Genomic DNA, 27,393 nt, shown 5'->3' on the forward strand with positions numbered 1-27,393 from the left:
CGTGGCGTTTTTCGTAGTGAACATTTGAAACTCACTCCTTCTGTTTAATACGAAACTGAAAGCGAGGAAGACCGGGATGTGCTCATTTACCAAGCAGCTTGCTAGCGCTTGCCAAGCCAGCCGTTCATTAAGGGTTTTGCATGGAGTGCTTGCTCGAATGCTTCAACCACTTAACGATCTCTCTACAAGAAACTTGGTAAATGAACACAGACCCAATGTTTTTGAGACCAGACCATAGATCGACTGTAATCTATATACCCCAAAGAGGAATGACCCTTCCTGCCCCTTCCGTAGTTAGCGGGTGTACTCGTATTTTAAGAGACCAAACGTATATGCTTATGTATGTTTAAATGCAACCAAAACGTCTTATTCTTCTTCAAATAAATTACCACCCAAAACACAGTCCGTGAACTCTTAACTACGTTTAGACTGCTGAGAACCCTCACACCTTTGACGACCCTTTAAGTCCCCCAAGACCCTTAAGACCACCAAGACCCCTGAAGACCCAAAATACCCTTGAGGACCCAAAATACCCTGAAGACCAAAGAGACCCTGAAGACCCAAAAGACCCAAAACACCCCCAAAGACCCAAAATACCCCCAACGACCCAAAATACCATTAAAGGCCCTGAGGATCCAAAAGGACCCTGAAGACCCAAATGGCCTCGAAGACCCAAAAGACCATGAAGACCCAAAAGACCCTGAAGACCCAAAACACCCTGAAGACCCAAAACACACTGAAGACCCCGAAGACCCTTAAAGACCCTTTAGACCCAAAATATCCATTTGGTATCCACATATGTATTTCTTTTGTTTACAGCCTGGTGTTGGCTTAGCGGTTAGGGTGCCGGCTTGGGATCCTAGGATCCTGGGTTCGAATCCCGGTCGATCGCTGAATTAACGCCAGGGGGGTTGACTCAGCCTGTCATCCTTCCAAGGTCGGCAAATTGAGTACCAGCTTGCTGGGATGAATGATCACGGTGTGTACCCCGATTTAGAATATGCACACTGTATCCCTGCGCATCGTAAGAGCGTGACCAAGGGTTGGCGTCAGGAAGGGCATCCGGCCATAAAAATCATTGCCTCAAAACAGGGAACTGTAGTGGTTACCGGTAGCATGACACAATTACCCTACACCGGCCGATGACGCGAGCGGTCACGTGTCCGGACTCGCCCGGGCGTGTTGAGACTTGCCTTTACCGGGCGAACGCTTGCCCTGCATACCACGCCCCATTGAGAGGCGTGGCTTATCTATTTGCATACCACGCCCCACCTGAGAGGCGTGGCTTTTGTGTGTTGAGTTTCTGATATATATTGCCGCCCGTTCGATGGGCTGATTCAGTGCTTTGGAGTTCGTTTGAGTGAGCCGGGAATAAATAGCTCAGAGAAACCTAATTCCTGGCGTCGTCCATTTTGTCCGATTTTATCGTGCGAGCACAGCTCCCACAATTGGTGAACCCCTTTCTACGAACAAGGCGATGGAGTCAGCTGTAGCTTTGAAGCTCCCGGGCTTTTGGGAATCTCATGCGGCCGTTTGGTTTGCTCAAGCCGATTCTCAATTCGCCCTGCGGAACATCACGGAGGACACGACGCGCTACCACCATGTGGTCTCTGCGCTCACCGCCTCCTCCGCTGCCCGGGTTCTGAGCTTCCTCCAGCACCCGCCGAACGCCGACAAATACGGCGCGCTCAAAGACCTACTCCTCGGTGCGTTTGGACTCACGGAGACCGAACGCGCACGACAACTACTCGACCTCCCGGAGCTGGGCGAGGCCCATCCGTCCGAAAGCATGGACCACATGCTTGCTCTTCTCGGTGACCACAGCCCGGACTTCCTCTTCCGTGAGCTGTTCCTCCAGCCGCTACCCGGGCAGGTACGGTTAGCTTTGGCTAATTCGCCCATCACGGACCCTCGCGCCCTGGCCAAGGAGGCCGATAAATTTTGCTCGGCCAGGCGGCACGTCGGAGCGGCCGCCTGGGACCCTGGGCCGACCGAGGCAACGCCCGCGCCATGACCGGCGACTCCACCAGCCGAGTCAGCACCACTGGCGGCAGCGGCCGCCGCGACGCCCCGTCGACCGAACCCGACTCGACCGCCAGAGCCTCCACAAGAGCGGACCATGTGCTATTACCATGCCAGGTTCGGGCAGAAGGCCAGAACGTGCCACCCACCATGCACTTTCGGCGGATCGGGAAACGACCAGGCCGGCGCTCGCTGCCTGCCATGAGCGTCGGCCATTCAGGCAGCCTTCTGTTTTATCACGGACACGGAGTCCGGGCGGCATTTTTTGTGTGACACCGGCGCTCAGCTGAGCGTGATACCCGCCTCGGTGGAGGACAAACAGGCCACGCTTTGCGCCCCGCTTTGGTCGCCGCAAACGGTTCCTCCATCCGCACCTTCGGTTCGCGCGGCGTCGCATTCTGCTTTGGGGGCCAGCGCTTCAGGTGGGACTTCATCACAGCGAACGTGCCCATGGCCTTGCTGGGTGCAGATTTTCTTTGCGCGCATGGGCTTTTGGTCGACGTCAAACGGCGTCGGCTCATCAACGCGGAGACCTTCAGCTCGCTCGCTTGCTCATTGAGCGGCTCCGCTCCGACCGAGCTAGCCTGCGCGCTCCCGGCCGTGGATGATTTCACCCGCCTACTCGCCGAGTTTCCCGCCCTCACGCAGCCGACGTTTTCGGCCGTCGCCGTCAAGCACGGCGTCGAACACCACATCCCGACCACAGGTCCACCGGTCTACGCCAGGGCTCGCCGCCTCGACCCGGCCAAACTCACCGTAGCGAAGGCGGAATTCGACGTGCTGGAGCGATTGGGAATTGTGCGGCGCTCGAATAGCATGTGGGCCTCACCCCTGCACATCGTGCCCAAACCGGGTGGCGGATGGCGACCATGCGGCGATTACCACCGCCTCAATGACGCCACCACCCCCGACCGGTACCCGATACCACACATACAGGACTTTTCCGCCCGTTTGGTGGGGCGGGTGATCTTCTCCAAGGTCGACCTCATTCGGGGCTACCACCAGGTACCTGTCCGGCCGGCCGACATTCCGAAGACGGCTGTAATTACACCTTTTGGTCGACTTCCTGGGGCACCGCATCACGAAGCGCGGGGCCGTCCCGCTGCCTACCAAGGTGGAGGCAGTTACAAGTTTCCCACGCCCTCGCTCCATCAAGGCCCTACAGGAATTTTTGGGGATGGTAAATTTCTACCACCGGTTCGTGCCTCGCGCCGCCCAACTCATGCGCCCCCTGTACGAAGCCCTCCGGGGCAAGCCAGCCAAGCATGTCGTCGCCTGGACCACAGAGATGGACGCGGCGTTCACGGGCGCTAAGCTGGCCCTCGCCAACGCGACCATGCTGGTGCACCCGGCGCTCGACGCACCCATCGCCCTTACCACGGACGCTTCCGACTACGTGGTGGGCGCAGTGTATGAACAGTGGGTGAACAGAGCTTGGCAACCGCTGGCCTTCTTCAGCCGGCAGCTTCGCCCTAACGAGCGCAAGTATAGCGCTTTCGACCGCGAGCTCCTCGGCCTTTACCTGGCTGTTCCCCACTTCCGCCATCTTTTGGAGGGCCGCCCGTTCACGGCGTTTGTGGACCACAAACCCCTGGTCTTTGCCAGGGCCAAGGTTATGGAGCCGTGGTCGGCCCGCCAGCAGCGCCACCTCTCCGCCGTGTCCGAATTTACGACGGACATCTGGCATGTCGCGGGCAAGGACAACGCTGTGGCCGATTGCCTCTCCCGGTCTGGTGCAAACGCCGTCCACCTGGGTGTGGACTTCATCCGCATGGCGGCCGACCAGACCGCCGACCCCACGGTGCAAGCCCTCCGGACAGCGGACACAGGCCTGCGGTTGGCCGACGTCCCCTTCGAGGACACAGGCACAGTTCTCCTGTGTGACGTCTCCCTGGGCCAACCTCGCCCCATCGTGCCCACCGGATGGCGGCGGCACATTTTTGACGCCCTCCACGGCCTTTCCCACCCGGGCCGGAAAGCATCACAGAAGCTCGTGGCAGCGAAATTCGTCTGGCACGGGCTCCGTAAAGACGTCCACGACTGGGCCAATACCTGTGTTGCCTGCCAGCGCGCGAAGGTCCACCGGCACACCCAGGTCCCATTGGCACCATTCGACGTGCCCGCGCGGTGCTTCGACCACGTCAATGTGGACCTGGTGGGACCCCTTCCCTCCTCGCGGGGCTTCACCCACCTCCTCACAATGGTGGACAGGACCACCAGGTGGCCGGAGGCCGTCCCGCTGGCATCAACATCATCTGCCGACGTGGCACAGGCCTTCATTGGCACCTGGATTGCCCGTTTCGGCGCCCCCTCAGACATCTCCTCCGATAGAGGCCCGCAATTCACCTCCGAGCTTTGGGGCGCGGTCGCCCAGGCCTTGGGGGTCAAGCTTCACCGCACCACGGCCTACCACCCCCAAGCCAACGGCTTGTGCGAGCGGTTCCACCGCTCGATGAAGGCCGCTCTCAGGGCCAGCCTCCAGGATGACGGTTGGGCCTACAGGCTCCCGTGGGTCCTATTGGGCATCCAAACGGCCACTAAAGAGGACCTCCAGGCTTCCACCGCCGAGCTGGTCTACGGCCACACACTGCGCGTGCCGGGCGAATTCATCCCTGACACCACCGGCCCCTGGTCCGCGGCTCGCCAACGCTCGGTCCTCCAGGAGGCCGCCAGGAGATTTGCCCCCGTGCCCACGTCCCACCACGGCTGCCCCCAACCCCACGTCCCCCCAGCACTTCGCACTGCGGAGTACGTTTTTATCTGGCACGACGCACACCGGGGACCGCTCCAGCCGCCATACGATGGACCTTTCCGGGTCCTGAAGAGGGACGACAAGTCGTTCACCATCGACATCGGCGGCAAGGCAGACCGCATCTCCGTGGACCGCCTCAAGCCGGCCCATTTGGACCTCGACCAACGTCCACGGTTGGCCCTTCCTCCACGTCAGGGCCGTCCCCCGTCAACCAGGCCCCCCGCCCGACCATCCACCGCCCCGCCACCTACCACCCCCACACGAATCGTCAGGGGTCGTTTCGGCCGGGTCATCAAGACCCCCCTCAAACTGACTCTCCCGGTGCATGTTAATTCTGGGGGGGTGCGTGTAGCGGTTACCGGTAGCATGACACAATTACCCTGCACCGGCCGATGACGCAACCGGCGAGCGGTCACGTGTCCGGACTCGCCCAGGCGTGTTGAGACTTGCCTTTACCAGGCGAACGCTTGCCCTGCATACCACGCCCCGTTGAGAGGCGTGGCTTATCTATTTGCATACCATGCCCCGCCTGAGAGGCGTGGCTTTTGTGTGTTGAGTTTCTGATATATATTGCCGCCCGTTCGATGGGTTGATTCAGTGCTTTGGAGTTCGTTTGAGTGAGCTGGGAATAAATAGCTCAGAGAAACCTAATTCCTGGCGTCGTCCATTTTGTCCGATTTTATCGTGCGAGCACAGCTCCCACAGAACCATGATTGAAATGGGGCCCGCAAGGCTAACCCCCGCTCTAGCGGGGAAAAATGGCCTTAAAACGATCATTCATTCATTCATACAGTAAAACAAAAAAAGCTGAAAAAAATATTAATTCTCAGCTTATTCCACACAGAAATCCTAAAATGGCCTGGACAATATTATTGGCACCTTTTAGAAGTTGTAAGAAATAACTAGATTTCAAGCAGATGATTCTCCCTTACTTGGGAATTGAACTTACCTGTGGTGAGTTGCAGGTGACTGGAATATGAAAGTCAATCATTCAACCAGTTTGAATAGAGAAAAGGAGTCACTCTGCTGGTTTGTGTTGCTGTGTGTACCGCAATGAGGATGGAGAAAAGCAAGAAAACCAGAGAATTGTCTGAGGAGGCCATACACAAGATTATAGCCAAGCATGGACAATCCCACGGCTACAAGTCCATCTCCAGAGACCTTGATGTTCCTGTGTCCACCGTATGCAATGCTATCCGGAAGTTTAAGGCCCATGGCACTGTAGCCAACCACCCTGGACGTGGCCGCAAGAGAAAACTTGATCGATGATTGCAGCGAAGGATTGTTCGATAGCTGGAGAAAGCACCTTGATCAACTGCCAAACAAATTCAAGCTGACCTTCAGACACAAGGTACGACAGTTTCAACTCGCACCATCCATCGCCCACTCAATGAAAGGGGGTTCTATGGTAGGAGACCCAGGAGGACCCCACTGCTGAGAGAGACATAAGAAAGCCCGACTGGAGTTTTCCAAAACACACCTGAACAAGCCAAAATCCTTCTGGGAGAATGTCCTGTGGACAGATGAGACCAAATTAGAGCTTTTTGGTAAAGCACATCACCTATATGTTTACAGAAAACAAAATGAAGCCTTCAAAGTAAAAAACACCTTCCCTACAGTCAAACATGGAGGAGGTTCAGTGATGTTTTGGGGTTGCTGTGCTGCCTCTGGCACTGGGTGCCTTGAATGTGTGCAGGGCATCATTAAATCGGGAGTTTACCAAGGCATTTTGGAGCACAATGTTCAAACCAGTGTCAGAAAGCTGGGTCGAAGGTCATGGGTGTTGCAGCAGGACAATGACCCCAAACACACTTCAAAAAGCACCCAGGAATGGTTCAAGACAAAACGCTGGACTGTTCTGAAGTTGCCAGCAATGAGTCCAGATCTAACTCCCATTGAACACCTGTGGGGAGATCTGAAAACAGCAGTTGGGAGAAGGCACCCTTCAAATCTGGGAGAACTGAAGCAGTTTGCACAAGAAGAGTGGGCCAAACTGCCAGTAGATAGGTGTAGGAAGCTCATTCATTGCTACAGGAAGCGCTTGACTGCAGTTAGTTTGTCCAAAGGCCGTGCTACCAAATATTAAGTCTAGGGTGTCAATAATTTTGTCAATGCCATTTCATTTTATTTTCTGATTTAAAAGGATATATTAGGTTCTGAATCAAAAACAAAGGTTCTGTAATATTAACAGTGAAATAAAGAATTGTGGAGACCAAATACTTTTGTTAATTTCAACTTATTTTTAGAGAAAATTGTGAGATATTTGAGAAAGTGCAAGGGTGGCAATATTTTTCAGCCGTGACTGCACGTTTGATATCGTATGTTTGATTTGTTCTTCAAACCTTCGTGATGATTGTCCTTTCCATGGCATCCTGATATAGGGAGGGGATTGAGGGGGAACAAACACCAGAAACGGATTTGACCAGACGCCACCAGGATTTGGAGGAAGGAGACAGGTTAAATCTGACAGGTCAAAACTTGCCTCGTTGCTGTGTTCATTAACTCCACAAAGACTTGTTCTGAGATCTGTGGTTGTTCCAGATCACTGATACAGCAGATGTGCACATATATCAATAGTCTCCGTCAGTGGGACATTTGTGAACAAACTTTGTATATCAAAGGAGGTGATTATGTTGTCCGCACTTGTCGGTGTTGTAGAACAAATTGCTTGTGCAAATGCGAAAGATTCTTTGATCACGCAATGTGAAAGTGAATCCAGTACTGGTTGCAGTTCCTCTCCCAACCACTTGGCCAGTTCATGTTGTGCTGAACCATCCTTGGACAATATCGGTCTTAGTGGGACATTTTCTTTGTGGGTCTTGGGCAAGCCATACATTCTTGGAGGATGCCCGCGTGTCTGGAGAATGCCCCCCTATATTATATTATTCGGTCCGATCCAACCTCCTGTTTGGATGAGGAAAGCGAGGGTACTCCAGATTGCCTCTTTCGTTTTCTTCTTTCTTTTTCTTTGCATAATGAATGCAGGTACATTGTTTTTCTCTGTGTCTTAAGATTGTGTAAGAATAATTGCTAGGATAAGTCTGCTCTTTTGTGTCTTTTTACTTTTAGTCCCAGAGCTCAGGGGGTTTTATTTGCCTTTTATTTACCAAAAGGTCTGAGAGTTGTTTCCAGGGTATAATTATCTGTAGAATTCAAATATCCATTTCTGACAAAAATCAACTTGGACGTTTTTCCACAATTTGCTCTTGAAGTGGAGGGTACACCCCCTCCCCTCCTCCCCATAAGTGCAATATCAAGATTTTGCGTCATGCTGTATTTTGGCTTTGTACAGTTTTGGCTTGGAATGATGTCAAACTGTACTGATACATACAAATAAGTTATCATATGAACAAGTGTCATTTCCTGGTTCATTTTCTATGCTAGACTGCCTGCTATTCACAATATAATAGGATTGATATGGTTATTTGTGACTATACTCCAATTTTGTTGTTGACGCTCTTGAAAAATGTGTATTTGCTATTACATTAATGAACAGGATTATAAATAATTATAAATGATATTTGTTTATATCATTTATAAATTTTGATTATAAATAATATTACATTAATGAAGATGTTATTTGTAAAGTTTCGCGTTGATAGGGTAAGCGGTTTCAGAGATATAATTATTTAATATTTTCCTTCAATCCAATATGGCTGCCACACCATGTGACCAATGATGTTTTTGTGGTCATCTTTTAATTGCTATGCCTAGTCAATGACACATGTCAGTTTTCGAGTCAATCGATTTGGTGATTTGGGAGAAGATGTTTTTTTGGGGGTTTTAGGTTAAATCCAATATGGCTGCCAAACCATGTGACCTATGATGTCATATATTTAATATTGCAATACAAATGGGTAATAGATCATGTGCATACAATTTCAGATTTTTAGGACGAGTACACCTGCACACTACGGGAGTTGCAGAAAGGGTCATTCCTCTTTGGGGTATATAGATTACAGTCGATCTATGGTCGGATCTCAAGAACATTGGGTGTGTGTTCATTTACCAAGTTTCCTGTGGAGAGATCCCCAAGTTGTTCAAGCATTCAAGCAAGCACTGAATTCAAAACCGTTAAGGAACGACTGGCTTAGCATGCGCTAGATCGCTGCTTGGTAAATGAGCACATCCCGGTCTTCCTCCCTTTGTTTCGTATTAAACAGCGGAGCGAGTTTCAAAAGTTTGCGACAAAAAATGCCACGGTAGTGGTAGAAAGGGCCATGTTATGAACTCAACATTTGTGGGTTATATAGAGTACCATAGATCTTTGCTCAGTTCTGTAAGTAAACCTTACTTCATGGATGTCGGGATTCCTCCAAATTTCTTCATTTAGTGTTATAAACAGCATTAGCGACTGTTTAAAAAGCAAATCATACGTGTTTGTGGTTTATAATATTTTTACTTCCTGTAGAAGCCATTGCTCACATGGAAACGCCATTATAACGATAAGCTATTTAAACACGTTATCACTGCAGGAAAAACATCTTGGGGAAGTGGGACATTATTAGTATTAATATTGTTTTGTCATAACATTAATAATATGCGATTATCATTAATTTTGTTATTCAAAGCGTCTTTGGAAAAACGCCAGGATAAAGCTTCTTCTTTGAACAAACGCCACGATAAAGCTCACTTAATACGGCTATACACCTCAACACGCAACCCATTGACGGCAATGGTGGGGAAACCCCGCTCGGGGGAGAAAACCCCCTTGGGGAGGTGGGGAAAATGAATGCGCTACAACCTTCATTATGTAACCCTTGGTCATCCTGTCAAATTTGGTTGAGATTGGATAAGTAAGAACGGAATGTATCACGGTCAAAAATTCATCAGACAGACAGACAGCAAATGGCGTATTTTAATATGAAGATGTTGTAGCGGTGGCCGCTGAACATACACAATCGCCTTACACCTGCCGAGGACGCAACCACGGAGCGATTGCTGTGCCGGGCTCGCCCAGACCGCCCGGAGACGCTCAGTCTCGCCTTTCCTGGGCATGCCCGGACTCGCTTTTCCCGGGCTCGCCCGGCCCATTCGGCGACACCCAGTCTCGCCGTTCCCGGGCATGTCCAGGCACGCCCGGCCCGTCCGGCGACACCCAGTCTCGCCGTTCCCGGGCATGTCCAGACTCGCCCAGGTCTCCCGGACACGCCCAGTCGCGCCTTTTAAGGGCAAACGCTCTGGCATGAGATATTGGAGTGCTTGTATATAATGCTGCCCGATAAACGGGCTTTTCAGAGTACCCGAGTTGATTTGATGCAATAAAGAATCTCGGACGAATTCCAGCTTTTTGTCGCGTCCATTCTTTCGATTCGAGTTGGAGCACAGCTCCTTCAATGTCGTGTTTGTTTTCCTGTATATTAAAGTTCTGTAGTATCAAACATCTGTTTATTTATCTTCAAATAACTTCGATAATGATACCTGTGGAGACACTCACGAACCTCATGGATATGACGACGAGCTTCGGACACATGCTTCTGGTCGACACGGGTCTATCTCACCAGAAGACAGGACCATGCCGCTATTCCCCTCGATGGAAAGGAAAGTATTCTGCCCTAACCCAAGGCCATATCAGCGATCAACTGGAGAGAGATTCCAGCCCATGCAACAAGTACAGATCTCATAACCATTACCCGAGCCCACAAGAATACTCTAATGGTTTCTCAACACAGTCTCCAACACCAGATGAAAGAAAGTCTGTTCGTTTCTGTGATTGCTATGTCTGTCATCAGTCTACTCATTTTGCTCGCGACTGTCCAGAGAACCCAACACAACGCACGTATGCAGTGAAAAGATGATCGACCAAACAACAAAAACAATAAACTGGAACATGGATTTCAACAAAAACAATGGGTTAGAACATGGCACCAACAAAAACAATGGATTAGAACATGTCAACAACAAAAACAATGGGTTAGAACATGGCAACAACAAAAAACAATGGGTTAGAACATGTCAACAACAAAAACAATGGATTAGAACATGTCAACAACAAAAACAATGGACAATGGAAACGACAACAGTAAGTATGTAGGTATTATGTATGTAGGTAGTATGTATGTAGGTGGTATGTGTGCAGGTAGTATGTTTGTAGGTAGTATGTTTGTAGGTAGTATGTTTATAGGTAGTAAGTATGTAGGTAGTATGTATGTAGGTAGTAATTATGTCGGTAGTAGTAGTATGTTGTGGTAGTATGAAGTGGTAGTAATAGTATGTAGTGGTAGTAGGAGTAGTTGTAGTGCCAAGTTGTCATTGTAGTATGCAGTATGTAGTAGTAGTGGTAGTAGTATGTTGTAGTAGTAGTAGTAGTATGTTGTAGTAGTAGTAGTAGTATGTTGTAGTGGTAGTATGTTGCAGTAGTAGTATGTTGTAGTAGCATGTTGTAGTTGTAGTAGTATGTAGTATGTTGTAGTAGTAGTATGTTCTAGTAGTATAAGTATGTTGTAGTAGTATTAGTATGTTGTGGTAGTATTAGTATGTTGTAGTCATAGTATGTTGTAGTAGTGTTCGTATGTTGTAGTAGTATTAGTATGTTGTAGTAGTATTACTATGTTGTATTAGTAGTAGTATGTAGTAGTAGTAGTAGTAGTAGTAGTAGTAGTAGTAGTAGTAGTAGTAGTAGTAGTAGTATGTAGTAATAGTAGTATGTAGTAATAGTAGTAGTAGTAGTATGTTGTAGTCGTATATAGTATGTTGTAGTAGTAGTATGTAGTATGTTGCAGTAGTAGTATGTTGTAGTAGTATAAGTATGTTGTAGTATGTAGTATGTTGTAGTAGTATGTAGTATGTTGTAGTAGTATGTTGTCGTAGAAGTAGTATGTTGTCGTGGTAGTATGTTGTAGTAGTAGTATGTAGTATGTTGCAGTCTCAATATATCAATACTCTGATTATAACACAGCACACACTACAAAGTGATGTTTTGTTGATGGTCCCGAGATGGCGGCTCATTGACTTCGTTTACTGTTGCATTACCCCCAATCCAGTTAGTATGGAGATCAGTGTTAAACACCAATCTTTGAGATTCCAAATGGCGCTCTTCATGGAAATCTCTAGCAATTGAGAAATGGTTGCACATTGACCTGGATAACATTTTTCACTCTTTCATAACTTTCAGAATATCTTGCTTTGCTTGTAGTTTGGCACCCATATTACAATTTCATAATTTCACACTTTCACCATTCTCGGAAAGTTTTCAAACATGCGGGTGTGGTACAGTGCACGTTTCAGGATTCGAAGTGCAACAAGAACCGCAACAACAGCAACGCGAATCTCTTATGGACGTGCGACATGTCGCAGGTAAGAACGTATAAAAGAATACGCGTCGCAGGTAAGAATGTATAAAAGAATACGCGTCGCAGGTAAGAACATATAAAAGAATACGTGTCGCAGGTAAGAACATATAAAAGAATACGTAGCAGAAATAGAGTACAAATACAAAATAGCATTGACAAGGGTTTCGTTAATACTGTGGCGGACACAAAAGCCCACTGGCGTGGTGACATCATTCCACGCACCAAGTGGGCGGTGGCCACGTCCGAGGGGTAGGCGTGGCCTCATGAGAGACACCGGGCGCCCAGCCCGGAGCGGTACAGTGTTACAGTGTAGTCTTGAATAAAGGCGTTTATATGTTACCGCTTGTCCGCTTCCTCCTTGCTCACAAGCAGCGCGCGTAACGCCGCGCTTTATTGGTGACCCTCGACGTTGGATCTGCCGGAGCGATCCTTCCACACGCGACGCCATCGCCATGGCCGCCTTCGTCAAACTTCCGGAATTTTGGGAGGCTCAGGCCGAAGTCTGGTTCGTCCAGGCCGAAGCCCAATTTCAGCTTCGGCACCTCACCGGCGATGACACGCGCTACTGCCACGTCGTCGCCTCCCTCGGGCCCGGCACGGCCGCTCGAGTTGTGTCCGTCCTTCGCCACCCACCGGACGGCCACAAGTACGAGGCACTCAAGCGGCTACTCCTAGCCACGTTCAGCCTCACGGACGACGCACGGGCCGACCGCCTCCTGGATCTCCCCGAGCTCGGTGAGACGCGCCCGTCGGTCCGAATGGACCATATGCTGTCACTGTTGGGCGACGAAGCCCCCGGTTCGTTATTCCGGGCGCTTTTCCGTCGCCAACTTCCAGCGCAGGTTCGCCTCGCGTTGGCCGGGACCGGGCTAACGGAACCCCGAGCATTGGCGGCCGAGGCGGACAAGTACTTCGCCGCTTCGGACACGCGGGCGAGCGTTGGCGTGGCCGTCACGGCCTTCGACGCTGCTGTTCCACAGCATCATCTTCTACAGCACGCTGATGTTCCACAGCATCATCTTCTACAGCACGCTGATGTTCCACAGCATCATCTTCTACAGCACGCTGATGTTCCACAGCATCATCTTCTACAGCACGCTGTGGTTCAGCAGCATGCTGATACGCACCTCGTGAACGCCGCCACGCCCCGCCCACCGCCGCGGCGAAAACCGCCACCGCGGGGAAACCCGTCGACTCCACCGGCCTGGCGGAGCCAGCCGCGCTCCTCCAGCTCCACCACCTGGTGCTGGTTCCACGCCAAGTTCGGCCACGAAGCTCGGCGGTGTCATCCGCCGTGCTCCTTCAACGGGTCGGGAAACGCCCGGGCCGGCGCTCAATTGTGGCGATGAGCGCCGGCCGTTCGAGCAGCCTGCTGTTCATAACGGACACCTTCTCCGGGCGCCGTTACCTGTGCGACACGGGAGCACAGGTGAGTGTCATTCCCGCCGGCATGTCAGACAAGCACGCCGCGGGTGGGGGCCCCGCGCTGCTTGCCGCGAACGGGACGCCCATCCGTACGTACGGAAAACGCTGCCTCTCTCTGCGGTTTGGAGGGCAGGTTTTCCGATGGACGTTCGTCACCGCCGACGTGCCCATGGCACTGCTTGGCGCGGACTTCCTGTGCGCTAATGGGCTCCTGGTCGACGTCAAGCGCAGATGGCTTTTCCAGGCCGAGACGTTCAGCTCGCTCGCATGTGCGTTGCCCAGCTCAACGAGCGGCTTGCCAAGCGGCTTGCCGAACGATTCGGTTCCGGCCACGTTGGTCTGTACGCTTCCGGCAGCGGACGCATTCACCCGCCTCCTCGCTGGTTTCCCGGCCCTCACGCGGCCCACCTTCTCGGCGGGGGCCGTCAAGCACGGGGTGGCCCATCACATCCCCACCGTCGGGCCACCGGTCTACGCCCGGGCACGCCGCCTCGAGCCGACGAAGCTGGCGGTGGCAAAAGCGGAGTTCGCTACCCTGGAGCGACTCGGCATCGTTCGGCGCTCAGAGAGCGCTTGGGCGTCGCCGCTGCACATCGTGCCGAAGCCCGGCGGGGGATGGCGACCGTGCGGGGACTATCGCCGTCTCAATGACGCCACGACTCCCGACCGCTACCCCGTCCCCCACATTCAGGACTTTTCCGCCCGTTTGGCGGGCAGGTCCTTCTTCTCGAAGGTGGACCTCATACGCGGCTACCATCAGGTCCCCGTCAGGCCGGAGGACGTCCCGAAGACGGCGGTCATCACGCCATTCGGACTCTTCGAGTTCCTGCGCATGCCCTTCGGTCTGAAGAATGCGGCTCAGGCGTTCCAGCGACTGATGGACAGCGTCCTGCGCGACTTGGATTTTGTCTACGTCTACCTGGACGATATCCTCGTCGCCAGCGCGTCCCGCGAAGAGCACCTACGCCACCTCCGCACGCTCTTCGAACGCCTGGGCCAGCATGGCCTGATTGTGAACCCCGCAAAGTGCCGGTTCGGCGCCGCCACAATCGATTTTCTGGGGCGCCGTGTCACCAGGCACGGAGCCGTCCCCCTGCCGGCCAAGGTGGAGGCGGTGAAGGGGTTTCCGCGCCCCCGCACGATCAGAGGGCTGCAGGAGTTCCTGGGCATGGTGAACTTTTACCATCGGTTCCTGCCCCGTATCGCCCAGCTCCTGCGCCCCCTGCACGAAGCTCTCCGAGGTAAGCCGGGCAAAGGCGACGTTACCTGGACCGAGCAGATGCACACGGCGTTCACGGGCGCGAAGCTCGCCTTGGCTAACGCCACCATGCTCGCGCACCCGGCGCCCGATGCACCGATCGCCCTCACCACCGATGCCTCGGACTACGCGGTGGGCGCGGTGCACGAGCAATGGGTGCGTGGAGCTTGGCAACCGCTGGCGTTCTTTAGCCGGCAGCTTCGCCCGCCCGAACGCCGTTACAGTACCTTCGACCGCGAGTTGCTCGGACTTCACTTGGCGGTCAGGCACTTCCGCCATCTGCTCGAGGGCCGGGCGTTCACTGCCTTCGTCGACCACAAGCCGCTGATCTTCGCGATGGGCAAGGTCACCGAGCCGTGGTCGGCCCGGCAGCAGCGTCACCTCTCGGCCGTGTCCGAGTACACGACGGACATCCAGCACGTCGCGGGGAAGGACAACCCGGTGGCGGATTGCCTTTCCCGGGCCGTCGCCCACGCAGTCCACCTCGGCATCGACTATGCCCGGATGTCAGCGGACCAGGCCGCTGACCCCGACGTCCAGGCCTTGCGGACCGCCGTCACGGGCCTCCGCGTCACCGAGGTGCCGTTCGACGGCGCGGGCGCGGCCCTCTTGTGCGACGTCTCCCTCGGGCGTCCTCGCCCCATTGTGCCCGCGGGCTGGCAGCGCCAGGTGTTTGACGCCATCCACGGCCTGTCCCACCCGGGCGCGAGGGCCTCCCAAAGGCTGATCGCCGACAAGTTCGTCTGGCATGGCCTCCGGAAGGCCGTCCGCGGCTGGGCCAGGACATGCCTCGCGTGCCAGCGCGCCAAGGTGCACCGGCACACCCAGGCCCCGTTGGCCCCGTTCACGGTGCCGGAACGCCGGTTTGACCACGTCCACGTGGACCTGGTGGGACCTCTGCCCCCCTCGCGGGGTTTCACCCACGTCCTCACCATGGTGGACCGCACCACCCGGTGGCCGGAGGCCGTGCCCTTGGCGTCGACAACGGCGGCCGATGTCGCGCAGGCTTTCATCGCCACCTGGGTCGCCCGGTTCGGCGCCCCCTCAGACATCTCATCCGACCGCGGCCCCCAGTTCACCTCGGAGCTCTGGGGGGCGGTTGCGCAGGGGCTCGGGGTCCGGCTGCACCGAACCACGGCCTACCACCCCCAGGCTAACGGCCTGTGTGAGCGATTTCACCGCTCATTGAAGGCCGCGCTCCGGGCCACCCTCCGCGACGGCGGCTGGGTCGACAGGCTCCCCTGGGTCCTGCTGGGCCTCCGGACGGCGCCCAAGGAGGACCTGCGCGCATCCGCGGCGGAGTTGGTCTTCGGGCAACCGCTGCGGGTGCCGGGCGAGTTCCTCCCCGACTCCACGGCACCATGGTCCGCGGCACAGCAGCGCTCCGCTCTGCAAGAGACCGCCCAGAGGTTCGCCCCGGTGCCAACGGCATGCCACGGGCACCCACCGACGCACGTCGCCCCGGAGCTTCGCACGGCGGAGTACGTCTTCGTCCGCCACGATGCCCATCGGACACCACTGCGGCCCCCGTACGACGGGCCTTTCCGCGTGCTGGAGACCGGGGCGAAGCACTTCACCCTGGACATCGGCGGTACTCCTGACCGCGTTTCGGTAGACCGCCTCAAGCCGGCCCACCTCGATGTGGACCATCCACCGCCAGTGGCCCGACCCCCACGTCGGGGCCGCCCTCCTGCGGGCGGACCCCCGGCACCGCCCAGCCCCGCCGCCACGCCGCCCCCCGGTCCTGCACCCATCCCAGGAGCAGCCAGGGGCATCCCACCTGGCATCCCTGCACCCCGGACGCCGCCGATCGCCAGGGGGCGCTTCGGCCGGGTCATTCGTCTGCCCCGCAAACTGGCCCTCCAGGTGCGCGGGAATTCTGGGGGGGCGCGTGTGGCGGACACAAAAGCCCACTGGCGTGGTGACATCATTCCACGCACCAAGTGGGCGGTGGCCACGTCCGAGGGGTAGGCGTGGCCTCATGAGAGACACCGGGCGCCCAGCCCGGAGCGGTACAGTGTTACAGTGTAGTCTTGAATAAAGGCGTTTATATGTTACCGCTTGTCCGCTTCCTCCTTGCTCACAAGCAGCGCGCGTAACGCCGCGCTTTAATACAATACAAATGGATTTCACAAGAAACTTTTCAAGATGACACAAATAATTATTTTGAAGCAAACTCCAGGTGTACCGTACAGAATATTCGTTTTCACGCAGTGGTAAAGCCAAAGGGGTGAAAACAATCTTACCTGCCACCAGTTGAAGTCTTCCCGAGCGATTCTTTGTGAGAGAGGTGACAAGAATGGCCGGATGGATGTGTTGGACCTCTTCACGAACCAGGGCGACGACCTGTTATTGCGGATCTCCTCGTAGGTGTCCCGGTTGCAGAGCTGTTTGAAGAAACTGGACAGGTGAGATGAGTTCGTCATGCCCATTGGGCAACTGTCGCTAAATCCCGTCTCGTCGTTTCTCTCTCCAAATATCGACATCACGATCGCATTGTTCAAAATATTCAACCCGTAATATCGATTCACCATCGAGAAGAGAAAACTACAGGAAAAGGTGCCGATGGCCAAAATCCCAAAGAACAGTTTCACTCTGATCGCCATGACGCTTATACAGTCTGTAGATCGAATTACCGTGAAAATAACCACAATTAAAAAAAAATCGTTTTCACTTCGTTTTATTTATTTATTTATTTAGTAATCTACGAGGTAACGATTCAAAAAAATAAAATGTTAATCGTTCACCAAACCGCACAAAACGGTCCTTGTAGTCCCTGCAGGGGAAAGAAGGTACCAGTACTGAGACATCCGGGCTAAACGGGTTACAGGTGAGGGATGATGTGTTGATATGGATAGGAATTTGGGGGTGTGCCCAGTGGCTTGGGAATGCTTTGCGGCGCTGGGCCAAAGCCAAAAATAACGCCCCCTGCAGGTGCTGACATAGTCACAAATTCCTATTGAGGCTTCCCCAGCCATATGAAAGAGCTTAAGCTTGCCAAGCTGGAAATGTTAAATGTTATGTTAAATAAATAAATAAATGGGGAATGTTAAATTTATACTTAAATTTATACTTAAACCCCAGCTTTAAAATGTTAAATTTATATAGAATTTTTCCCCTCAGCATTTTTTTTCCTGGTGTTTCCCCTCAAACACTATATTTTCATTCCAAACAGCATCATTCATCATTCCAATCACAAATTAACACGAAGGTATTAATATTGTAGTTGTAGGCCTCAGTAGCCAAGCAAACTGTCTTGTCTGTAATTAGGCCTTGGGCTGGGGACATCTCCCCGACTCTTTCCGAAAAACACCGTGGGATCTTTAACGTCCACCAACTAATGCCGACAGATGGGACGGCCAGCTTAATGCCCACCAACCAATGCTGCCAGATGGGACGGCCAGCTTAACGTCCATCAAACAATGCTGACAGATGGGACGGCCAGCTTAACGTCCATCCAAGGATGGCGCACACACTGATGAATCACTCCTCCAGTTAAATACCAGGATAACAGTTTATATCTGGGTCGGGATTCAAACCCAGGCTGGACAGCTTGAAGGTGATTGTGCTACCTCAAAGGTATCCTTCCAATCCATCACACTTGCTGAGGCGTCTCACTTTCACCAGTCACCACGTTTACCTTTGCTCGCTCTCACCATGTTTACCTTTGTGTCCAGTCCCTTGGAGCACCAGCACCTTCGCTTTTTCCCCTCAAACACATGTCTACATCATACGTCACACGTCATACGTCATGGCTAACATGACACGTGATCCTGGGCGCCGCGAGACATCTGGACCTGATCAACGCGTGAGAAACAAACGCCCAACAGTTACACCCCAGTAGGGACCTAAAGGAGGGACTGGCCCGTGATTTGGTACCGTAGCCCAAAAACTCATAATAGCTCAACTCGCTTCGCTCCTTTCACTATCATTCCTTTTTAGTCCCCGATACCAAATCACAGTCCAGTCCCTCCTTTAGGTCCCTACTCCACTGCGCGGGGGCTTGTCTTCGCCATTTACAGTAGTTTTAAAAATAAAATTTATATTTATATAGAACTAAATTCAAGTTTATTGAATTTAAGAAAACTATTCATAGATCCAATAAATATTTGATCATGTTTTATCTCTATGATAAGATCCATCCTTTTAGCACAGGAATCACCATCAATAATATTTACAAATAAAACATCTTTATCTTTTTCTTCTTCAAGATAATTCTTTTGTTGATTAATAAAATAATAAACTTCTCTCAGAGTTCTCTTCTGAGCTCCTCCAGAACCACACACCATCTTAAGATTATAATAAATAATATTACCATTAAGGAATTGACAATAATCGAAATCTTCAGTCAATTTTAAAATGTAAAAATTTCTAGAAACAGAAGCTAACTCATTTGTTTCAACATTTATTCTTTTATTTGTTTTATATAGTTTAACACCTGTTTCTACTTCAATTAAATTGGCTTGATACTTTTCACATTCGTGATGTTTACCATTAACATACCAATCTGAACTGTTCCTCCATTCTTTAGTTTGATTCATTTATATAGATTTAAACCCGTATGAATGTGCATTTATTTTATCATCTTTTATATACCTTTTATCATCAAATTAAGAAAGAGCTTTCTCATTAACAGTCTCTAAAAAATCTCATGACCATAACTTCTAAAAAGGTTAATCTCTCTAAAGATTACATCATCTTTATGTATACAATCATAATAATGATCAAAGTTTATTGTTTCCTTCAATATTCCCTTTTTAATACCTTTTAGTATTTTTATCAGTCTTGTATTTACCTCCATCCAAATATTTATAAGCATATGCTTTTGATCTAACCCCAACAAATTCACTTGGAATATTACCTCCGAGTTCATCTTTAAATTTACCAATTACCTTCTTATTCTTTGAAGAGTATAAATCATTATTTTACTTATAATTACTCATATCATAAGAATCTATATCTTCTTTAAGATCATTATAAATATCATCAGTTTTTATCTCTAATATAAAACTAACAGTATCCATATACAATAAACATGCTTCAATTTCATACCTTCTCTTTATATTATTATACTGATTATCATACATAAGATATTTTGATAAATCAAATACCGTTGTTCCAACATAAATTGGTTTATCCATTTTCAGAATCATTGGAATCTCCCGCGATGACGCTATCTCCGACGGCCTTTCACTTACACACCGCAGGCAGGTTGGTGGTCTTTCCGTCTTCTACCGACTCCTCTCCGGCCTTGCTCCCCCAGCTCTCTCTGGGTTCTGTCCCCCAAATATTCCTACAGGTCGCACAAGATCTGCCTGCAACCCTCTTATGGTTAAACTGCCAAAATCAAGACTCTCTGCTCACCTTCACTCCTTCATTCCTCTTTTCTCCCGCCTCTGGAACAAACTCCCTCACTCTCTTCAATCCCACTCCTCCCTCTAGGTCTTTAAAACGGCTGTTCACCACCATCTCTTATCTTCCCCAATCCAAAACCTTGATCTTTCTACCCCCGCTAATTTCACCCCAAATCCACTTTTTTGAGGTGACTTTTGACTTCTTTCCTGGAAGTCCTTGGTGTCCTTACGTTTCATACCTATCCTGCCTCCCCCCAGGCCCTCTCCCTCCCACACATCTCCTGATGTCCCTGCTCTCAAATGTTGTGTTTGTGTGCTTCCTCCCCTTCTCTCCCCATCTTTTCGACCGCTCCCCTTTTTATATACTTTGTTTGCTTGCTTGTTTGATTTGTTTGTTTGATAAATGTTAGCTCTTTCACGAGCCTCGACTCTGTATCCCCAAAAAAAAAGAAAAAAAAAGTATACACTCTTTAACTAGATGAACTGCACAAAAGTTTTCAGTGAAAATTACAACTCTTTTAAAACTAGGTTGTAGCTAACCTTGTTGTAGATTGTTTTTCTATATACAGACTTGGCATTTAATATGGAATATTTTTTTTGTGGGGGTGAACTTACTTTTCAAGGTGACTTCGAACCAAAAGTTCATTGGAATTATGTTGAAATTATTCTAGATTTTGTTAATGTGACCTTTAAAAGAAACAAAAACCACATTTGACATTTCGAAGCAAATAAATTGATCCTTGAAAGTGATGTAAACTGATATCGAACTCAATTCACGGACAGTACTGTGTTAAACTTCTGTGCGTTTTCCAGAAGTATCTCTTTATTTTGCACATTAGCCAATTTTTTTTAAACTAAAACAAAAGTTAAATTACGACTGGAATTACGCACAGTAAAATTACAGTTCAGTACTTCGTGTAACCCCCACGAGCATTCAGGAGAGCACGTACATGTTGAGGCATGCTGTTCACGAGATTTGCCAAGGTTTGGACAGGAATCGCTTGCCATGCAGTTACAATAGCCTGCTGCAATTCACGCACAGAGGCAGGCTGCTGGTCCAAGTTGTCGATTTGACGCGTTAATTCTGCCCACAAGTTCTCTATCGGATTCATATCCGGGGACATGGCAGGCCACTCCATATGCTTTACACCACGGTCAGCAAGAAAGTGTTGGATCATGCGAGCACGATGAGGCCGTGCATTGTCATCTTGGAAGACAAAGTTTCCTCGAAAGGCTGCACGAACAAATGGAAGCAATGTTTCTTCCAGAATGGCCCTGTGATTGAACTGGTTCAGGTTTCCATTCAGAACAACCAGGTCAGTTTTGCCCCCTGCATGAAAAGCAGCCAAAACGGTCACCCCACCACCTCCAGCTTGGACTCTTGGCACTACACAATCTTCGTTGTAGGCTTCATGCACTTGTCTGCACACTCGGACGCGGCCATCTTGACGATAGACCAGAAATCTAGACTCGTCACTGAAGATCACGTGATTCCAGTGTCCTGGCTGCCATTGACGGTGCTCTCTGGCCCACTGCAATCAGCGCTGGTGGTGTTATCTGGTCAGACGTGGCTTTCTCAGGAGACGCCTGGCACGATAGCCTGCTTGAACCAGTCGTTGGTTGACTAACCTTGTGGATACAGGCACATTTGTCAGTTGCTGCCACTCAGCCCTAAGCCGATTAGCTGACTTGGTACGGCCATTGCGGACTAACCGGTGCAGCTGGTGATCATCCCTCCTTGTGGTTCTGCGGGGACGTCCTGGCCTCGGTATTGGAGTAGGGACACCCCTCTGAGCATTTCGTTTCAGGATCTTTGACAGCTGACCTTGAGTGATGCCATACTGCCAAGCAATAGCACGCTGTTTCATGCCGGAATTTCGTAAAGCCACCACTCCATGACAAACAGCATTGTCGAGTTGACGGACCATCTCCAGAGGAAGCGGCAATAACCTTTGTAGCTGTGCAGCAGTTGTTTTCCACTAATACAGAACGCAACAACCCTTATATACCCGATTGTGAAGCCAATCGTCAAATGTACCTGTTCGTACATTTTGTCACGCCACCTGTGATATAATCCTGTTATTGCCTTCTTGCTGCGACAGACAATCAGTGACATGGTTCTTTTAACAAAGAAATCACCGAAGCGTAAAAGAAACTCACCAGATTGATATACCGAGTTCAGAAAGTAAACCCAAGTCAAGAAAAAAAAATATTCCATATTAAATGCCAAGTCTGTAAATAGAAACATAAAAATGTTTCTCTCTTGTTGTAGCTAATCTTACATTTTGTCTATTTCTTAGATTCTCCATAGTTTTCCCAAATACAGCATTATTCATCAACTTGTAAAAATCCTTTTCTAAATCATTATTTGCCTTTGTTCTCATCTGTGTATTATAATCAACTAGCAACGGTACCCGCCCTATTGGCACGGCTTCAATTGAGAAGCCCAAATGAAAAGGCAAAATATCAGAAATTGAAGGCTTTTTTGTTTTAAACGATTCATATAAACATCCGTTGAATCATATGACATGCAAATCATCAAAATCTAAACAGTACATGGCGCACATTTTGAAAAAAGATTGAATTCTGCAAAACGGAAGCGGCCGCTACACGTCTTTCTCAGTCGCACCTTTATGTGTGAAGAGTGCCCGCCGAATCTGTAACATGGAAGCGGCCACTACACCTGTTTCTCAGTCGCTTTGCACACGCTGCCATGTTACTTCGGAGCCGCACGTTTATATAGGAAGAGTTCTTCAGGAGTCGATCTACTCTCTCCTGGTACGTAGAATAAACAGTATTTGTAGAATTTCAACAAATGCCACATCACTGTTCATATCGGTAAATATTATTCCATCGTGTTTGGGAAAATTGGAAAATTAGAAAACTTGGAAAAATTGGAAAAACAATATAGCCTATTTTACTCCCAGGGGTCCCAGGAATACAGAGCCAAAATATCGTAGTGATCTGTTGAGCCGTTTTTGCGGTACCTTCGAACGGACGGACGGACATTTGGTGAATTATAGTAAGATATATTGTTACGTATTGTTACGGAATCCTCAGGGATCTCCTGGTCGCGGTAACCTCCGAAACCCGAGAGGAACCCCGGTAAAAAAATATGTTACCCTGTGTTGAAAATCAATACTGAAACCACACCAATGATTATAAATGAACAAACTTGTATTATAAATCACACACAGGTATAACGGTACTACAAATGGCCATTAAGAGTGCACTCTATATATCTCTTATATAAAGTCAGGTCACTCACGGCACGGCCAGCGAGTGCAACGACACTCCTCAATGTCTCTATGACTTTTCCCAAGGTGAATGGGATTCGCTCCAGCGGTAGATGGAACGAAATCCGGTCGAAGCCTGAATCTCGCTCTCCAGTCGATATCCGAAGCGTGTGCAGTGGGCAAGGGTGCTCTTCCCGCCAAAATGTACAACGGCGCCCTCCAGAGGCGCACCTTCACCGCTCCCTCAGCAAACCGCAACGTAATTGGAGATGAAGCGGTCGCACACCCACATCCCCGACAGACGGTAGGATGTTGGGGTGAAGATGACACGAAGCAAACCTTCACAGGTGTCCGAAGCATGGTTCAAGATGGCCGACGGCTCTGGCTTGAGCCGATGCAATGAGGCGAGGATTCGTCAGAATCTCAGCGCCCCAAATCTGTCTACGCAGATTTCTCCACTCCAGCGAATATTCTTATCGCCGGATGTCCCTTCCAGGAACTCAAAATCCCCTCACGGCTGTCAGTAAACCTTGCCCGTTATGGAGCGCTGACGTCACGTGTCCTCTCCGACTTTGCTCCCACTTCTTCCTCTTCACCTCATTGTCTTCTCGTTCGGTTTCCTGTTTCACTTACAGGTATCCTTTTTAACTTTTGATAACCGTTCGTGAATAATAAACCTTTTGAAAATAATAATAATACATAATATCAGAAACATGTCCAGTGGGTGAAAACCACCCCAGCGGAAGTGACGAATCCATAACAGTATGTTGTGGGTAGTGATAACCTAGAACCAGGTAGATTTGCATAAATTAGCATGCTCTGCATGTCACGATGAAGAAGAAGAACCACCATGCAATAAGTACTTGTTTAGCCCGGATGTTATGTAAGGTGTATCTTCGTTCCCATCACGAGGGGTGGGGTATTGTTCAGGGATTATGGGTAAATGGAGCTCAGGTGGAGCTCAGGGATTATGGGTAAATTAATCCCCTGTGTGTAAATACCTCTATAAGCTATACCTTTGTTCCTAATGACACCGCACTAGACACTAGCCAAAATCGGCCATTAAACTACACTAATCAATAATAAAACACCCCGGAAATCATGCATCAAGCCCTACCGCTGACGACCCCAACTTGGATAGCAACATCGAAGCAGGCAAGGCCGAGAGCCACGGCCCGAGGAGCTGTGATTGGATGGGGGGGGAGTTGATTGGCACAAGCTTGGGTAAGATGGGACTTGCTGATAGGAGCAGAGATGGACTACAAAGAGGTGGCACTCGCTGACTGGTGAACCAGGCACGGATGACGTCAGAGCCACATGTAAAAAGAGTTGGAGCAGCGGACATTTTCCCTTCTGGAACTGGATGTCATAGTGAACGGTTGTGCATCTCGCCTTCTCGGTTTTGGTCTGGCAGTGAACAGTTGTGTGCCGGCGTATTCTCTTCCTTCCCTCTTGCTCACGCCTGCCTTCTCTCATTGTGGAGGCTTTATCATGGACGGCCATGTTCCAGGATCTTGCTGGTGGTTGTGCGGAGGAAGAGCTGCGGCCCGGGAATTGCGGTTCTCCGTGCAGAGGACGGGTGGACGAGCACGGCATGGAAGAGCTGGCTGCACATCTTCCGTTCTCTTTGCATGTAAGGCCTGTTTCACGCCAGCGATCACGGCCTAGGGAACGAGGGTGTAGAGAGGCCTTTTTCCTGCGAACACCAGAGCCGTGTCCGCACTGCGCGCTTGGGGAGGGGGGGGGGTGGAGGCCTGGACGATCCTGACAAGGTTTCGGAGACGCTCAGAGTTAAGTGCACACAGATGCATATTTCTTTTCCCTTTTTGTCTGTCTTTGGGTCTGTTTGTGGGGATGTTCCATTTAGGATTTTAGTTTTATTCATCATGCATTATTTTGTGACCGGCAAATCTGTTTATTTTTGTACAATTTAATTCTATTTCGCATGAGTTTATTTATTACAGCTTTGAGGGCTGCCGGTGGGATCCATAAAGGTAAGCTCTCCGGTTTCTTCCCCGTTTGCTCCCCACACGTATCAACTCCGCTATATTTTTTGTTACTGAATGCCTTGGAGTGTTAAAGCTCGTTTGGTCCTCCGTGCTACCCTACGGTGTTCACCAAGGGTAGTCACACGACAATATTTACCCAACCAATGCCTTTGATTAAACTTAATATTCATTCATATTCTTCTTAACTACAAGTACAGAATCCACCATTTGAACAAGGTTCCTTTGATGAACAACCTCAATCTTTTAATCATATAATGTTTTGATGTTGGAACATATTTAGCTGTTTCAAAGAATGACTTTTGATAATCACTAAACAAATCCGAATTTGGAATTTCACCACTAGGACCAAATGGAAGATCCTTATGTTTATTATGAATTCTCTTCTGATATTTTAAATCAACTTCAAAGTAATAACCAAACTTTATTTTATCTAAAATTTTATCAGTATGCCTTAGAACATCTCTCAATACCTCATCATGCTTATTCTCATTGATCCATTTAAAACCACCATATGGTAATGCTTCCAACATTGCCCAATGCCCATCCATAAAGATTATTAGCATCAAAATACATAAGATATGATGAATCTTTTTCCTTCTCATAATCTGGAAGATATTTATTATTTGCTTTAGCATACCTCTTACTACATACTTGTGATATACCACCCCTCTTTGCTTTCTCAATCATCAATAACATGTCAACATCACTTAATAAATCCAACGGTTGTTTTGTCATCTTCAACATAGCAGACCAAGCTAAACCAGGTGCTGTGAAATAATTTACAGGATCAAGACCGTATCATTCTTTATTTTGGCAAACATGTCTGAATGTTTCAAACACATCAGCCAACAAAAGAACATCCGTTTTTAAATAAAGATCATGATACTCACCCATATTATTTATGTTTAATTTAGCCCATACCTCCTGTGCTCTTTTATACTCTTCATCAGTTATATTTGCCTTGTTAAGTTCATTATAAAAAAATATTTTGATGGAAGTTTTGTATCAAAAAATTATTCAAATGAACTGATATAATCACAAGGATAAATACCCTTCTTAGTTAACAAGTCGGTATCTTTAAAATGATTTGAAAGAATAGGAAATGATATAATGTTTGATACTGGAGAAGCTGGAGGTTAGGGTTAGGGTTAGGGTTAGGGTTAGGGTTAGGGTTAGGGTTAGGGTTAGGGTTGTTGTTAGGGTTAGGGTTAGGGTTAGGGTTAGGGTTAGGGTTAGGGTTAGGGTTGTGGTTGTGGTTGTGGTTAGGGTTAGGGTTAGGGTCAGATGAATTTATATGAATCAATAAATCTAATATTTGTTCTAGGATTTGTATTTATATTCTTTGTAAATGAAATGTAGTTTTGATCCGTGTTTGGAATAGCTGAAATATCACCAGGCGTCTTACTAAGTTGTTTAATAAATTAAATGTGTATCATAATGAAAATTGTTATGAAGGACTACGGGTATAAATGAAGTTGTTTTGTAATTTAGATTACAAGAACTGCTCCTCTAAACTTTCCCGATATATGGCAATGATCTCGAACTTTTTTATCTTCAATAATATCTCAACATATATGACAAGTATGACTATTTTTATAATCTTCTTCTTCTTCACTAGATAATGACATTTCTTGATTTGTTTTATACATTATATTAACACGTCTTACACAATCATCTTCAAGTCTCTTAACAAACTCCTCAGCTGCATTTTCTCCTCTGTAAAGTTCGAACTTGTTATAATCTTCACCAACCGATGATTTAATATAATAACAAAATCCACAAGGAACATGTTTCTGATACTTTTTAATATCTTCAACTGATTCCAATATACTCTCGAAATCAGCATATATAACGAATTTTACACATTCATCAATTCTTTTTTTTTTCTTCTTTTTTTTGTGTACAAGATCGAGGCTCGTGTAAGAGCTAACATTGATCACAAAAAGACAAAATGACACATAAAATAAAAAACATGATAAAGGGAGCGGGAGACAAGATGGGGAGGGAGAGGGAAGCACACAAGTACAACATTTGAGAGCAGCGAC

The 27,393-nt window shown here is 49.1% G+C and overlaps 1 protein-coding gene across 1 annotated transcript in view; it reads right to left on the reverse strand.

The window, feature by feature from the left end:
• LOC137417138 (CMP-N-acetylneuraminate-beta-galactosamide-alpha-2,3-sialyltransferase 1) overlaps positions 1-17,601 on the reverse strand; it is a 213,464-nt gene extending 195,863 nt beyond the window's left edge. The window contains exon 1 of the mRNA XM_068102920.2: positions 16,996-17,601. Coding sequence (XP_067959021.2) covers positions 16,996-17,355 — 360 coding nt within the window. The 5' untranslated portion in view covers positions 17,356-17,601. The remainder of the gene's footprint in view (positions 1-16,995) is intronic.
• Positions 17,602-27,393: the final 9,792 nt, after the last annotated feature.

The sequence above is a fragment of the Myxine glutinosa genome, chromosome 3 (genome assembly GCF_964187855.1).
Source record: "Myxine glutinosa chromosome 3, kmMyxGlut1.1, whole genome shotgun sequence".
In the NCBI taxonomy this organism is placed as follows: domain Eukaryota; kingdom Metazoa; phylum Chordata; class Myxini; order Myxiniformes; family Myxinidae; genus Myxine; species Myxine glutinosa.